At 43.1% G+C, this 16,840-nt stretch overlaps 1 protein-coding gene across 1 annotated transcript in view; it reads left to right on the forward strand.

Moving 5' to 3' along the window:
- The window catches only part of LOC143284475 (ectopic P granules protein 5 homolog), a 65,671-nt gene extending 52,656 nt beyond the window's left edge, over positions 1-13,015 (forward strand). The window contains exons 39-46 of the mRNA XM_076591146.1: positions 1,529-1,704; positions 2,037-2,216; positions 4,624-4,781; positions 6,945-7,144; positions 7,543-7,791; positions 8,044-8,293; positions 8,928-9,134; positions 9,703-13,015. Of these exons, the coding sequence (XP_076447261.1) occupies positions 1,529-1,704; positions 2,037-2,216; positions 4,624-4,781; positions 6,945-7,144; positions 7,543-7,791; positions 8,044-8,293; positions 8,928-9,134; positions 9,703-10,015 (1,733 nt within the window). The 3' untranslated portion in view covers positions 10,016-13,015. The remainder of the gene's footprint in view (positions 1-1,528; positions 1,705-2,036; positions 2,217-4,623; positions 4,782-6,944; positions 7,145-7,542; positions 7,792-8,043; positions 8,294-8,927; positions 9,135-9,702) is intronic.
- Positions 13,016-16,840: the final 3,825 nt, after the last annotated feature.

The following is a 16,840-nucleotide window of genomic DNA, read 5'->3' on the forward strand; positions in this document are numbered from 1 at the left end:
GATGACTTATATTTTACTATCGCATATAGCGAAATTGCATCAGGTGTGGTGAAACAAAAGTGGACAATTACCCAACACACACACACACACACACACACACACCCAAGGCAACAACATGATACATGACATGCCTGACTCTTTCATCCCTGCAGCACAGTTTTCCAGTTGACAGGAATCTTACCCTTTATTCCTAGAGCCTGGAAAACCATGCAGCAGAGAATTCCCCCTTTCCTTCCTACGGCACGGAAGCTCGTGGTTAGTGCTTTGAACTTTGTGCGAGTCGTATCATCAGCGCGTCGTCTTCTGTCCTTGACTGGGTCACTAGTGGGGCAGTGTTTATGAGTGGAATGGATGCCAGACACCCCCCTCCCACGCTATAGGCCATGGGAAGGTGGCCGCCGCTACATTCTTGCTGTGTACTGTGCAGGCATGACAGTGCTGACTGAACACACATACACAGAAAATGGAATGTGTAGAAACTTGGATTCTGAACAGTTTTCTCATGATGAATATTACAACGCTTTATCAGATGGTCATTTTGATTTTTACGACTGAATGAACAGGGAGAGAGGTAATTAACTGCTACTACAGAAGGACAGATAGTGGGTGATGAACAATTAAAGTGCAAGTGTGAAAATTATGGTGTACATTTATGCAGTAACAAGCATGACTGCTACAAGGTATGTCGCGCACGTGTCACCTTTGTGTGACATATGACGTGATGATTGTGACATGGACATGTGTATAAACTATATAAAGAAAGTTTCGATTGTGGATAGTTTTTGTGCAAGAATTGTGTAAATTATGTTCTGATTCTGGCTCAGTGACTGTGTAGTGAATGACATATATCCTCTCTGTGACAAACTTCAAATCAATCAAATGGTAAGCACAATAGCACTGACAGTTATGACCAGCCTTGTGGCACTGAGATATATGTGAGGCACTACTCGGTGAGTTGCTGCATGATGTGCGTGTTCTGCAAGCAAAACACTGTCCTGCAGGTGATAAATACTTGTATATATGTGTTTGGGTTTGACCCCAAACTCACCTGTTATACACCTGTCACTAGAGATGTCACCTTATAGTGTATACAGGGTCAGACAATTTCTCACATCAGTTCTGTACACAACAGTATAAGACAATCTTAGTGTACTGTAATGAGCAGCTTTGCCATAAGTCTCCAAAGTAAGTACCCTGTTTCATACTTCTTTCTCTTTTCTAAATCCTGAAATGAAGGGAACATACGTATCACAGAAACTGGCGCTTGCTGTGTTGCTGTACCATCATGCTGTGTTCCTACTCTGTCCTCCAGACACAGCCCCTGTGTTGCTGTACCATCATGCTGTGTTCCTACTCTGTCCTCCAGACACAGCCCCTGTGTTGCTGTACCGTCATGCTGTGTTCCTACTCTGTCCTCCAGACACAGCCCCTGTGTTGCTGTACCGTCATGCTGTGTTCCTACTCTGTCCTCCAGACACAGCCCCTGTGTTGCTGTACCATCATGCTGTGTTCCTACTCTGTCCTCCAGACACAGCCCCTCAGTTCAGCAGCTGTGTGTTCTCTCTTCTGTTGATGCACTGCACGGTGAAGTTGTCCCATCGCTCCACGCCACCCCACGTCACCGATGTCCTGGTGGGGGAATTCTCACAGCTGCCCTGGGAACAGCTGAAGCCTGATTTGCAGTTGTTGGAAACCATGACTTATGTAAGACTGTTTTCACATCACCTTTTGTTGCTCACATTGTCTGTTTTGCCCTTAAAAACAACAACAAAACATGGAAGTCAGTTTGAATTTGTTCCATTTATCAAGGTTGAACTGGGCTGTTGGAAGTCCATCTGTGTGTTGTCATTGTTACTGGCCATGGATTATGGATGTCTGTTCACAGCCTGGTTGCTGGCTGGTTGGTTCATTCCTGCAACACACACACACACACATGCACACGCGCGCGCGCGCGCGCACACACACACACACACACACACACACACAGTCCTTCCCTCCAACCCACCCCAGTTCATGCAGAGTGTTCTCTCCCACAGCTGAAGGAGCGCTGCGCCCCGTCCTGCTTCCAGCTGATTGGCCACGTGCTGCCCAAGGTGGGGTGGTCAGAGGTCATCACCAGTTTCAGGGCCCACCACGACCCCCAGGTTTCCCATCGACTGGTGGCCGCATTGCTGATACTGCTGGTGCAGTGTTACGGGGATCCTTACGTCAGAGAGGTCAGTCCTTTGGGGGGGGGTCTCTACATCAGAGAGGTGAGTCCTTTTGGGGGGTGGGGGGATCCCTGCGTCAGAGAGGTGAGTCCTTTTTTGGGGGGGGGGTTCTACATCAGAGAGGTGAGTCCTTTGGGGGGGTCTCTACATCAGAGAGGTTAGTCCTTTGGGGGGGTCTCTGCATCAGAGAGGTGAGTCCTTTTGGGGGGTCTCTACATCAGAGAGGTTAGTCCTTTGGGGGGGTCTCTGCATCAGAGAGGTGAGTCCTTTTGGGGGGTCTCTACATCAGAGAGGTTAGTCCTTTGGGGGGTCTCTGCATCAGAGAGGTGAGTCCTTTTGGGGGGTCTCTACATCAGAGAGGTGAGTCCTTTTGGGGGGTCTCTACATCAGAGAGGTTAGTCCTTTGGGGGGGTCTCTACATCAGAGAGGTGAGTCCTTTTGGGGGGTCTCTACATCAGAGAGGTTAGTCCTTTGGCGAGGTCTCTGCGTTAGAGAGGTAAGTCCTTTTGGTGGGTGGGGGGATCCCTACATCAGAGAGGTGAGTCCTTTGGGTGTGTGTGTGTGTGTGTGGTTCTCTACGTTAGAGAGGTGAGTCCTTTAGAAGGGTGGGGGGGGGGAGTCTCTGCGTCAGAGGTGAGTCCTTTGGTGGTGGTGGGGGGGTCTGTACGTCAGAGGTGAGTCCTTTGGGGGTGCGGGGGGGAGGCGTTTCTACATCAGAGAGGTGAGTCCTTTAGGGGGATCAGGATGTTAGATAGGTGAGTCCTTTAAGGGGATCGGGACATCAAAGAGATGAGTCCTTTAGGAGGATCCCTATGTCAGTGAGGTGAGTCCTTTCAGGGGATCCCTTTGTCAGTGAGGTGAGTCCTTTCGGGGGATCCCTGTGTCAGAGAGGTGAGTCCTTTTGGGTGATCCCTTTGTCAGAGAGGTAAGTCCTTTCAGGGGATCCCTTTGTCAGAGAGGTGAGTCCTTTAGGGGGATCCCTATGTCAGAGGTGAGTCCTTTAGGGGGATCCCTATGTCAGAGGTGAGTCCTTTTGGGTGATCCCTTTGTCAGAGAGGTAAGTCCTTTCAGGGGATCCCTTTGTCAGAGAGGTGAGTCCTTTAGGGGGATCCCTATGTCAGAGGTGAGTCCTTTAGGGGGATCCCTATGTCAGAGGTGAGTCCTTTTAGGGGGATCCCTATGTCAGAGGTGAGTCCTTTCGGGGGATCCCTTTGTCAGAGAGGTGAGTCCTTTAGGGGGATCCTTACGTTTGAGAGCCCCCTGTGCCATGACTGGACAGTGCATGGCTCAATGTGGTTGTCTTTCAGATGATGGAAATCCCCCCCCCCCGGTCCAAATTAAAACCCTGCTGCTAGCCCTGACCCCAGTCCAGCAAGGAACCCTCCTCAGTCCCTGCCCCTCAGGAGGACCTCCTGCTGCTCCCTGAACATCTCTGTTCCACTCAGAGGAACTGCAAGGATGCATGTAAAAGAAATCATTTAATAACATGAGAATTGTCCATGGCAGAAAGGGAAAAAAATTCATTGTGGTATGCAAATGTTCACATGCAGACTGGAAAAGGAACCTATGCTTGATTAATTAAGGTGAACGCTCTCCCTGGGGAGACCAGGCCCAAATTTCACACAGATATCTGTTGTGACTAATCAGTAACATGATGCTTAACAGTACATTGCAATAAGTTAAGTGTTGAGTTTTGTTTAATTTTGCAGTATGTAGAGTGGCTTGCTAATTTTTTTAAATCATTTCATTTGTATCAGTAGCCTGATTCCTCCAAATTCCTTTGCATATTGAGAAGTTTTCTTAAGATAACTGTTGATAATAATGGTGATACTGTGAGATCCATTTTTGACACTCCACATCTGCACTGTGGAGTTCACAACGTTTACAGTGTATCCTGCAACCAACCTGGCTTCTGTGTCCATACGATAGGCAAACCTCATGTTAGTGAAGAACGCCGGTTTCCAGATAGTATTTGTATTTCTTTTTATCACAGCAGATGTCACTGTGTGAAATTCGGGCTGCTCTCCCCAGGAAGAGCGCATTGCTATAATCCACGCCACCCATTTTTTTGTATTTTTTCCTGCATGCAGTTTTATTTGATTTCCCTATCAAAGTAGATTTTTCTATAGAATTTTGCCAGGAACAACCCTCTTGTTGCCGTGGGTTCTTTTACGTGCGCTAAGTGCATGCCGCACACGGGACCTCGGTTTATCATCTCATCCGAATGACTAGCGTCCAGACCACCACTCAAGGTCTAGTGGAGGAGGAGAAAATATCGGCGGCCGAGCCGTGATTCGAACCAGCACGCTCAGATTTTCTTGCTTCCTAGGCGGACGCGTTACCTCTAGGCCATCACTCCACTAGTAAGAACTATTGAAGGAAGACAGAGGTTTGTTGTGTGTCATCCCACCAGCTCCCTGAAGTGGCCCAGCTGCTGAGCTCGGCCGAGACGCTGGACTGGACCGGGCTGACGGTGGAGGCATTCCGCACAGCCTCCTTTTGGTTTGTACAGGTGTGTCAGCCTGTGTGGGTGTTGGCACAGCGCTCGTCCGTACCTGCCCTCGGCTTCAGGTAGGCTCTCTGGTTTGTCATTTTATATTGTAGTGGTGCTTTCATTTGATATCTTTTCACATTATGTGATGATTAGTGGAAATGAGAATGAGAAAATTAGAGATAGACAGACTGAAAGGATGAAAGGGGAAGTGTGTTTTTGTGTGTTTGTTGTGTTGTGACCTTATACACAAGTGAAGTCATGTGTGCTTCCATCTGTTGGTGTGTGTTTGTAACAATAGCCCTGTATTCCTTTCAACCCCACACTAAAGCAAGTTTGTAACTGGGCTGTAAATTATATTTTTTTTAAAGTACATGCAAAATCAGAGTCAATAAAAACATCAATAAAAGACATGTCTGATAAAGATGGAAAAAATGCCATTTTAATTACACATACCCTGACCCACTGGTGGATTTCCTTTCTGGAAACAGTCAGTTTAATTACACATACTTAACCTTGACCCAACTAGTGCAGACTCCGGCAGGGGTCTGACATTCCTGTCCTGTGCAAACTACTATCCGCCTATGCGGAGAAAACGAAAGTACTACGGCCGATAACCTCCCGGAAGTAGGTAACGTCCCCTTTGTCCCCCTGGCTAGCGCCCTCTTTTTCCAGCAGCCATCTCGACACCTGTTCTTGTACACTTCATACGGCTAAGTTTTTTTCGCATTTTCTATCTGTCTATCGATTCTTTGGCGTTTCTGTTTTGTGTCCAATTATGTCTTCAAAAAGGTCGCACAGTAGGAATGCCATTTTAATTACACATACCGTGACCCACTGGTGGATTTCCTTTCTGGAAAACAGTCAGATAAAACATGAACATGAAACATTATCCTTTCATCATAAGGGTATTTTGTAAACTTGCCATATTTGGTTCCAAAAAATCTAGGTTTAGTCTGCTGAATGTTGAAATGAAATTTTTATGCTGGTACAAATATTTTCTTTGTAGGAGTTGGATATTATCAGTGTGATCAACATTGAACAGCTGACTGCTTTCAGTTTTGTTGTTTTTTTTATTTCTGAAACAGTATCAAGCCACATGTTTTCACATTTGATAGCCTTGTGGAAAAGCAAAAGGAGTAATAAGTTGTGTGGCATGCATTTCATTTCTTGTGTCCTGGTTTGTTTGTTTTTTTAATCTGTCAACATGATCATTTTAAAAATATTGCATTGTGAAGGAATCCAAAGAAATATCCCATTTGATCCTTAATTCTCTGTATATGTTTACATATATTTGTGAATGAATGTTGAAATCAAGCATAATTTTGACCAGCAGATGTTATATGAACATTAAAAACCCACTATGAAATAACAAAGTACAATCTTTTCTTTACTGTCCTTTTTTATGGCCATAAGCTTTTATTATTCTATTCTCCTATTGCAGAATACCATTTAATTTGTCAGGTGAGACACTGTAATTTGTGGTAAGGGTTGCAAACCGTATGAACATACATATGAATATTTGGAAAAGATTATTTGGGCTTATTGATTTGTAGTACTATGTTCCCCACAAGGAGACTAAAAACATGAGGCAAAGAGACCATATAACAAAGAAAAGCACCATCAGATTCAGCAGATTAACTCTTTTTTTTTTCTTCAGCATTACTTGTGGTTGACAGCTGTAATAAGTTCCTTTGTAGAAAGCCTTGCAAAGAAAATATGAAGTGTGTACTCTTACTCGTTCTCATTGATTCATGGCCCATACACAACAAGGTGATTTAGATACATGCATTCACTGATTTTAGCATCCGCACACTCAAACTGGGGAGGGGATGTGGGGCAGACATGGGGTGGGTGGGGTGGGGGGAGGGGCTGAGGGAAAAAAGAAGAATCCTGTGGTGAGGTGTAGGGTTGAGGAGGCATTGGTCTTTTTTCCAACAAAGTTAAGTATAATGAGTTTCCTACTGCAGAAAAGTATATGGCTTCAGCAAGTGATGTTACAGATTTACTGAGAATCCTATAAAAACACCTCGGTATCTTGTGCTTCAAACTCTCTCCCTGTTCTTATATTGAGTTGTGCACACCAATGATTAGCGAGTGTACACTTGCTTTAACTGCTGTTTGTTATGTAGGATACAAATGGCCTTACTTAAATCCTCCATGCCCCAACAGGGGCCAAAGGATTTAATAATTTTTATTCTTCTTTTTCTTGATTCTTAACATGCTGGCATGTGTTGGAACAGACTGATGAAGACAGCAGCACAATTCACGGCAGCAGCCAGCCCAGCTTGGACAGGGGAGATGTCTGTGAAACGTCTGACCTACGTGCACTGCGTGACCCAGCAGCTGTGTCAGGTGACCTACCTGTCCAGTGCTGACCTGGAGGTACTCTCCACCGTCCTCGTCAACCTGCTGTCTGAGGTGGAGGCAGTGGAATCAGCAGGTACACATCTCCATGTGTTAGGTGTGGTCTGTGTGTGTGTGTAAAAAAAAAAATGTTGTTTTATGTGCCAGAGAGGAGTGTGGGCGTGTGTGGTTAGAAGGGATTCACAGTATACATACACACACTCTCCACCCTCCATATTCCCTCATTCCATGTCTATCTTTGTTTGTGTGTGTCTTTCTCTCTTGGTTTCTGTCTCTCTCACTCACTCACTCATGCTGTCAGTCTGTCATTTTTATCAAGCTTGTATAAAAAATTGGCCGGTCATGAAGTAAGATGTACCCATTCAAACCATATATCCCAACATTAAAATAACAACCTAGTTATTGTACCATTTACCAAGAGTGTCATAAAAAATAAAATAAATTAAAAAAACAACAACCCCAAACTGTGTGCAGTGCCAGACAGGCGATGCCAGGAAGAAGAGTCAATGGACCTGCTGAAGGAGATCCTGAGCCTGTTGAACAACAGTAACCCTGACGGGCCCTCCCACACGGTGGTGCTTCAGACCCTGCAGCAGTGGCTGCACTCCTCGCCGCACAGCATCCTGCTGACCCCCTGCATCAAGGCCTCCTCCCGCTGCCTCGCCTCCCTCTCCCACATGGTGCAGGTCATCGAAACATGCATCCACGTCTACTTCACCGCATGTGAGCTTTTTTTTTTTCTTCTCCCCTTCTTTGCTTCTCAGTAATGTTTTAATCATACCTAGAGTAGGGTGTCATGGCCTTATCAGCATGTTGGGTTTATTCCAAGAACGGCCATCTCCTTTCTTTGTAAACAACATGAACTGGTGATCATTTTGTGTGTTTTGTTTTTTCGCATGTGGGAGTGCATAGGTGTGTGTGTGTGAATTGCCATACACAGAACCCACATAACATGATAATGCCTGTGTGCCCCAGTTACCAAAGACAAGGAGACAGAATCCGACCCAGCAGCACAGCCTGCAGTGAGTGGCTGGGGACACATCCTGGCGGTGTTCCAGGTGCCAGAGCTGAACGCTGATCAGTACATCAAGGAGGCCCTCAACAGCGGCTCATTCCTCTTGCTGTACACAGTGCTGCTCCACAAGCGCCCACTGTGTCAGGCTGGAAAGGATGAGGCCAGACTGCTGGAGGACATCCTGGACTGGACGGCCCATGCTGCCCCCAGGTCAGGGCTCACGTGTGTCATCTTCATCACCCTCTTGACTGCACCGATAACAGAGCCTTTGTTGTTAACATCTCATCACTTTACTGGCTTCTTTTGCATTCACTGAATTCCATCAAAGAGTTTCATTCCTAATGTTATGCCTGATTCCTGTGAAAGAGCCTGCCCCAGCAGTTTGTAGAATAATCCACATACTTTTTTCTGTTTCTCATTAAAACCATAAAACTCTCTGATCTAAGAAGTGAAGTTTTTCTCCATCTCTTTTGAAATATCCTGTGAAGTGGACATTTTGACACTGCACTTTAAATGACAAAAGTGTTTTCTGGATTGAATTTATTCCTTATCCTGAAGCTGAACTACAGTTTTGACAATAAGGATATGTGTGTTTCATTTTTATCATCCAATTCAATGTTGTTTCATGCATTTTCACTGTTCTGACCTTGCACCCAGTTTCTCTTTTATCAATGGACACTTTCACTCTCTTCTGAATTCTAGTTATCAGTGTGAACAGACCTTGTCAGCAAGGAAAGTAAAAGATCAGAAAATGGTTTCTTTCTTTCAGTCTTGCAAATGCAAGAGGTAAAGTTGACCACAGGCTTTTGACAGTGTAACAGACAAAATATTTTGTGTTTGGCAGTGCTGACAACGAAGCCAAGCTGTTACTGTGGTGGCTGGAATTCTGTCACATGTGGCTGCACCAGCTGGACTCCGGAGCCTCGGTCCCTCTGTGCATCGTGACTGTGCAGCGACTAGTGGTCCTGCTTCACCAGCTGGGCGAGGACAGGTCATCCGCTGGCTTCCTGGGGGTCATCGGCCTGGGCAAGCGATCGCAGCTGTCTCCACAGTGAGTGCTGTTGTGTTTTTCAGCCCTGTTCACCATGCACACAACTCTTGCACACTTCTTTGTACTTGCCTGCAGCCCAGTTTTACAGAGTTCAAGCACCTCCAACTGTGTGTGTGTGTGTGTGTGTGTGACAGAGAGAGGGAGCTCTTGGCCAGATGGTATTGTTTCTCAGCCCAGCAAGTATTAAACATTCTGTTCTAAGCATAGACCTCAGTTTTGATTCTGTGATGAACTGCTTTCAGATTTAATGTTTCTGTGACTGTAAATTGTAGACAGTGTATTTTTGGTCAACAAAATCTTTGACACTGTTTTGCCATGGGAATCAGACAACTGAAGCTGTGGAAGTATTAGACCTGGAGACATTTCATTTTGCATTACATGTTGGAGTGTTGCACCATGGGTTCTGGTTATACTCCATAGTTTTAATTACCTTCAGAAAGCAAAACGTCATACAGAAAAACAAAACAGTTCTGTGGGTAAAACTACTTTGTTGTTGTTGATGGAAGGTGGAATGGAGAAACATTCGGGGTGCTGCTTAGCAGTGATTGTTGCGTTGACTGTGGCACAGGTTTCGCCTCACCGTGCGAAGTATGGCTGCCTTCCTGTCAAGCCAGGTGCTGAGTGAAACGACGTTGCGCTTCCAGCCTACGTCACCACTGAGTGACCTGCCCATGGCCAAACAGTGTCGGTTGGCGCTGAGCTCCTTGCGCAACAACAAGCTGTACGCTCCGCTCAAGGACACTGTGGAGAACATGATAGGGTTTGTGCACCGCACAGACCACACAGCCCGCAGTGTTCTGGACCTCATCAAGGAACTGTGTGTCGGTCTCTACTCTGACTGCAACTACCTCAAGACCACGGTGCTGCAAGATGGGGTCTGATGGACTGTGCTCATGAGGACATGTTGGTGATATCAGCAGCCAAGTCACTGCTGATTCTTTCTTCTGTGTTCTTGTGTGAAAGAATATTTACTGTGATCCCAGTGTCACAGATGTTTGTTGTGAAATGTTACCTGCTTTTCATTTCATTGTCTGTTAATAATGTGGTGTGAAAAAATCTTGAGAGTCTTTCTTGTTTTGAAATAATGTAGTGTGATCATGCTGTCGGTGAAGGAGGAATTTTGTTTGCAGGTGTGTGTAGTTTATGCCTGGTGCTCAAGGTAATGTCTGTGACAGGCCAAAAGGCTTTATCTGGAGAAGATGCTTCATTACTGGATGGTTATGGAAGAAACAAGTCAAAGGACCAAGGTAAAGAAAGATCAAAATCCTGCTACTTATATCAAATTTCATGCTTTCATAACAGAATGTCATGAAGACAGCCAGACTATGGAAGCTCAGTGTGTGACAGATGTTGTAAGATTTGTTCTGGAATGTTTTACTGGTGATTACTGTTTGAGTTCAGCTGTGTGATAATTTTTGTTATGTAAAATACATTCAAAATATGACACCTATGCATCAACATAGACAAGAGGTTGTGAATGACAGAGGAGTGAAAGTTTAGAACATTTTGGGACATGTGCTCCGTTTAGAATAGCCAAGATTTTCTTCTTTCAGTGGCAGGTCTCATTTCACACTGGCATAAGAATTTTATCTTATTCTTGGTTGGGATACCTGCACATGGTAGGTGTCATTGGATAGATGCATGGCAAAGAGGAGATACGTGGAGATAGCGGGCAGATGATTGATGCAATAACAGACTGGAGATGATCACAGATATTTGTGGCCATGTAGAACTTTTTGTTAACAATGCTTACATAGATTTATGCTTTACTTGTGCCTAAACCAAAACCAAAACGATTAATTATGTGTGTGTGCACTGGTCGGCAAGATACATGTAGTGTGTGTGTCTATGTGTGTGAAGAGAATGTTGTGAGAGACTGCTGAGTCGCTTCAAGCAATATGCATCAATTTCTGAATATATTCAGCTGTGAGGGGTTGCAGACCTTTTACCATTACCTTCCAGTATATGCATTAATGTAATGGATGGAATGCTTCATCAAATCATCTGTAAATGTCTTCACCATTCCGATTTTCACCTGGTCACCAGTCCAGGTAGCCATCTGGATATGAATGTGTATAAATGTCGAACAGTACACAACTGTGTTCATTCATGTGTCTTTTTATATGTAACTGTAAATGCATGTGCAGAGAGGCATTCATACTGCATATGTGCATCTTTGTATGATTTTCAAATTTGTTGGTCTGTCAGCAAACCTTTCATATCTCAGACTCTAGATTCTCACAATGAAGAACTGCCCATACAGGAAACTGAGCAACCTGACAACTGTCCCAATAGTCATCTTCTGCCAAGCATCTCACTTCAAATTTGAAAGGAGCTACACAGATTTTATGTTGACAAAATGCTTTTGGAATAAGTCTTTTTATTTTGTTTTTATTGATTTTACAACTGCCATGATTTGTTTTTGTAGGCAAAGTGTGCATCTATATATATATATATTTTTTAAAGTTAACCGTGTATATTTTTGTAGCAGTTCAAGAACTCAAACGTAACCCAGTTTGATTTTTTTTTTCTTACTTTAGTTTATTTTGTGTTGTCTTACAAAAGTTTGTCAAGTGGTAGATTGTTTCTCAAGGAAAAGGTCATTAACATAAACACCTTTGCCTGCATGCCTTTTCCATGAGGAGGGGGTGAGAGTATGTAGTTTTCACAGCTGTCTTTCCATAATCAAAAGTAACACCTATTCTCATACATAAATGATCAAGTTCAACTATGGCATATAAACTACATCAGCACTTGTGACACAGATATTTCAAATTTCAAAATGTTAAACCTGCGTAGATCCTGGGTGGGGCTGGGAAGGGATTGAGGCAATCAGGGGGCATGTCTTGACCACAAGATAGAAACAAAAATTCTGCTTTTTTACCCATTCAAATTGATCATAACAAATTTTGTCAAAGCCAGCTGTTTTGTAACTCCTTTTTTCATGTGCGGTTTAGTTTATACACACATTAGAGTACTTCAGTTTGGCATAATCTGAACAGGATAAAGGTTGTCAGGTGAAGGAAACTCCTGCCACACACTCTGTTCCACTCTTCATGTTTGAGATTGTCTCTGCAGTGCAATCAGACCAGTGATCCATATATCAGGTCTCCCAGGACTTCTTGGTGGCTTGGGCTATTGATAATGATTTGATTTGTCATATGAGACAAAAGATTTTATATGTTGTGAATAAATGAATGATTAAATAAACGAAACCACAGGAAAGTTCATGATAGAACCTAAATTATGTCGTGCAAATAGCTCTGCATGAGGTAATTTCCTGATAGGGACCAGTTTCTTTCATTTTGATATTTTCCTACCCCAGTTTGAGATCTGTGTTGTATTCTTTTACAATTGTTTGATCGCAGGCAGTGATCAGTGCATTGTAAAAAGGAGAAAGGAGAGATCATTAAAAAGTTCATTTGGGCATTGAAGGCATCTGGGCAAGCTGGAAGATTCATACCAAGAGATACCACAAGATAGAAGGGGGAAATAAGAGTACTATCAGAGAATCAGATAGCAAGAGCTGTCTTATCTTCGAGAATTGATTGGAATATTTTTGTAAAGTGAAGGACTTTGTGGTAGCTTTGGTGTAGCTTCTGATCTCACCCAGTTCATAGGAACAAAGCAAAAATTGAAATATAAAAACAAAACAAAAAAATCAGTTAAACATATCTACTGCAACCAATTTTTTCTCTGTGGTGCTTTCATTTGTTCTTCATGATTAAACATCTTTCTCTTTGTGACTCCATGGGTTTCACAATTGTTTTTTGTGTTCTTGCAATTGTATGTTTGCTTTCAGTTGTTGACGCAAGTCAGCAAAATGGATCATAATACAGATGGCCACCTGCCTTGCTGTGAATAAAGTTAATGAGCAATTGTGAGTGTGTGCAGAGTTTGTATATCAGCCTCAGCATCATATCAGACTTGCTCATCCATATTATCAGTAATGTATGTGTGAATGCAGTTTTCACTCTGTGTAAATGTGAGTGTTTGTATTGAGGGTGTTTTTGATTTATAAACAGCATCACTACCATATTGGAATTCTGTGCTAGAAATTTCCTTTTTTCCTCTTATTTTTATAATCCAGTTTTTCTGATCTTTCAATTGTCTGTTCTTTTCTGCCATTGCTTTACATTTTCAATTATTTTCCCTCCACACAGTTTTTGTTCTTGAGAATTTCAGATGCTTCCTGAACACCTTTCCAAAATTTCTTCCTGTACCAATGTCTCTACACATTACAACACTGTCTTCTCTCAACTGCTGGATGAACATGCACCCCCCATGACCTGCATGCTCCCTGATAGGCCTCCCGCCCCATGGCACACACAAGACATTTGACTTGCAAAACGCAAACGTCACCAACTGAAACAGTGATGGCGATCAACAAAACTGAAAGCCCACGATCAGATCTTCCAAAAACAAATAAAGTCAAACATATGATCTTATCAGCAAAGACAAACTTCTTTTCTTCTCAAGTTCTCAGTGCCACATCCACAAAATCTCCTTACTCTGTCATGTCAAATCTTCTTGGAAGACTCCTCTTTCTTCTGCCTACACTTTATCTGAACTTCCTAATGTCTTCTCCTCTTTCTTTTTCAAAAAAGTACAAAATATTCGTACCAGCTTGGACCAAAATGCCTTTCCAACCTGCTCATCCTGATCCTCAATTCAATGGCACTCCTCTCCATTCCTTTAATCCATTGACTGAAACGGAAGTCCTTGAAATCCTGAAAGAAATGACAATAAAATCCTGTGAGCTCAATCCTATACCAGCCTCTGTCTCTTCCCAGTTGTCTCACAACTTCCCACAATCACCACTATTGTCAACTCATCCCTTCACACTGGAACGTTTCCATCCACTTTCAAAACTGCTGTCATGTGGCCTCCTAAGAAATCCAACCTTGACGCAAACATTTTGAAAAACTATTGACCAGTTTCAGACCTTCCATTCCTGTCCCAACTTTTTGAAAAAGATGTCATGAAGCAGTTCAACAACCACCTTTGTTTCAACAATCTCATCCACCACTTTCAGTCTGCCTATCATGCTGACCACAGCACCAAAACCACTCTCCTCCACATCCTGAATAATCTATTCCTGGTGTCCGACTCGGGCCAAACTTCCCTTCTCACCCTTTTTGACTTGGCAGCCGCCTTTGACACGACAGACCATTTAATCCCTCTTTCCCATTTTCATTTTACATTTGGTATCAACGGCACTGTTCTCAACTGGTCCAAATATTATATCACTGATCAATTCCAGCCTGCCATTGATAATTTCCAGGCTGAACCCCATAAAATCGAACATGGAGTCCCACAGGAATCTGTTTCAGGCTCAGTGCTCTTCACACTGTACACTGTTCCTCTCTCTGAAATTATCAACTGCCATAATGTCAGTCATCATTCTTACGCTGATGGCACTCAACTCCAGAGAAAATTGTCGTCGCTCTTGCAAGAAACATCTGACTGCTTCCTGGACATTCAAAACTGGATGACTCCAAATAAGTTACAGTTGAACACGGACAAAACTGGAGCAATGATCATTGGAACTAAACAAAAACTCTCTTCCATTACAACTGACACAATGCAAAGTTTTTGCTGTACATCCATCCCTCATTCCAGCTCAGTCAGGAACCTCAGCGTTGTCCTCGACAACACACTGTCCATGCAAAAATTTATCATGTCAATCCTGCAACTGTCAATTGCGAAGCATCAGTTCCATTCGAAAATATCTGTCCACCAATGCAGCATCTAGACTTGTCGTTTCTCTCATTCTCTCTTGCCTTGACTACTGTAACTCTCTAATGTCGGGTTTTCCTGCTTCATCCATTCAGTCTCTTCAGCGCATACAAAACTCTGCTGCCCGACTTGTCCTCAGAAAGAAAAGATCTGAGCACATCACTCCTCTTTTGCAACATCTCCATTGGCTCTGTGTCACACAGAATAAAGTACAAGATCAGCACTCAATGTTATAAATGTATTCACAAATCTGCCCCTTCCTGTCTCTGCGGCTGCCTTCATCTCTACACTCCATCTTGCTCTCTATGATTAGCTTCGTGTCCACTCTGTTTACGCATACCCAGATTCAATCACTCCACGGTTATTTCTCTGTCTTTGGACCTTGCAATTGGAATGAACTTCCTCTTTCGCTTCGTCACATCGCACTCAGCTCTTTCAAGTCTGGCCTTAAAACCCGCCTCTTCCCCAGATAGCCTCCCTTCCCTGCCTCTTCCTTGTCTTCAGTTTCTCCAGTTTTTGAGTTATGCATGCATGTGATTGACTGGTGCGAAAGCACTTTGATTTGTCTCTGCACAAGATTCAGCACTATATAAATATCATAATCATCTTCTTAGATTGCTTTATGTATTGCTGATGTTACGAGATTGTAAACGCCAGAATGAGCACCAGCTGACTTTTCTCCTGTGGCGCTGCCACCAGGGAGATGTGATGCTGATGATGCTTGCTGTCTGTTGCATGTCCAGAGACATGGCATTTAAACAAGCATGGAGGTTTTCTCCAGATTTTAGTGAAAAATGAGTTCCTATCTGACCTTGCTCTGATCAGTCTTCTGAGCTCCATTAACTATGTTGAAAGTGCATTTACCACAGCTCATTCTTTGCTCCCTCTACTATGTACTTTAGTTGTTCTACCCTGGCTATATCCTGTCCTGTCCCCAGTGATTTGATGTAAACCTTTTATCTTTTAAACATATTAGTTTGAACAAGGAGGATTTCCAAACTGTTGGCTTCTGCTTAAAAGGATCTTTGTAAATTTGTCATATCAAATGAATGTAACATGTATGAATCTTTGAACACAGCAATGTAAGTCAACATACTTTGCATGTTTACAGTATTATACCAAATGCTGTTTATATTTGTATTTGTTACATGAAATATGTAACATTTTTATGTGCCCCTTCTGGGTTTCCTGAAGTAAACATGCATTGTCTTGTCTTGTAGTCTTGTATCCATAGAAAATCACTGAAGGCAATCAAGACTCTAATAATGATCTTCTTGTTTTATTCACATTTGTTGATGCTGTCTGAAATGCCTCCATGGATCAAACTGTTTATATGCAATCATGCAGAAAGCACTGTGAGCACAAGAAAGTCAAATATAGAAACTGTTAATTTCTGTTACAGTCATTAATGAGTAATGCTGATATAATTTCACACATGAAAGCACTTGATTTGCTGTAGGTGGCTGCAAACATTATTTGTAGTTTTCTGTCTGCTTGTCCTCTCACTCTCTAATCCTTTTTTTAATTTTTTTTATTTACATTCACCTGAATCCCAGTCTTCAGTCACCTTTGTTGCAATTTTTTAAAATACAGTTTTCAGAAAAGAAAAAAAAAATCTGTCTGTGTCATTTTGCCAAGGATTTAGCTTTTCAGTGTCTTTATTTGCCTGTCTATCAAATTTCCTTTGTTCTGTTTTTACTCATATCTTTCTCATTTAACCCCCCTCACACCCCTATTCTTTATTTTAGCACATGCTACAGTAGAAGTTTAGACCCATATTATCTTCCATGCAATAGTCCCCACCATCTCTAGCCCTTTCCCCCCAAATGTCCATGTTTCCTTGTCACTACTCAAAGGCTTCAGGGTTGACTCTATCCCTCCCCCCACCCCATGACCCCCCTGCCCCCCACCACCACACCCTTCCCCCTGCCCTCCCACCCCCTTCTACCCGTTCATGTTTCCTTGCC

Source organism: Babylonia areolata, chromosome 8, assembly GCF_041734735.1.
Source record: "Babylonia areolata isolate BAREFJ2019XMU chromosome 8, ASM4173473v1, whole genome shotgun sequence".
Lineage (NCBI taxonomy): Eukaryota > Metazoa > Mollusca > Gastropoda > Neogastropoda > Buccinidae > Babylonia > Babylonia areolata.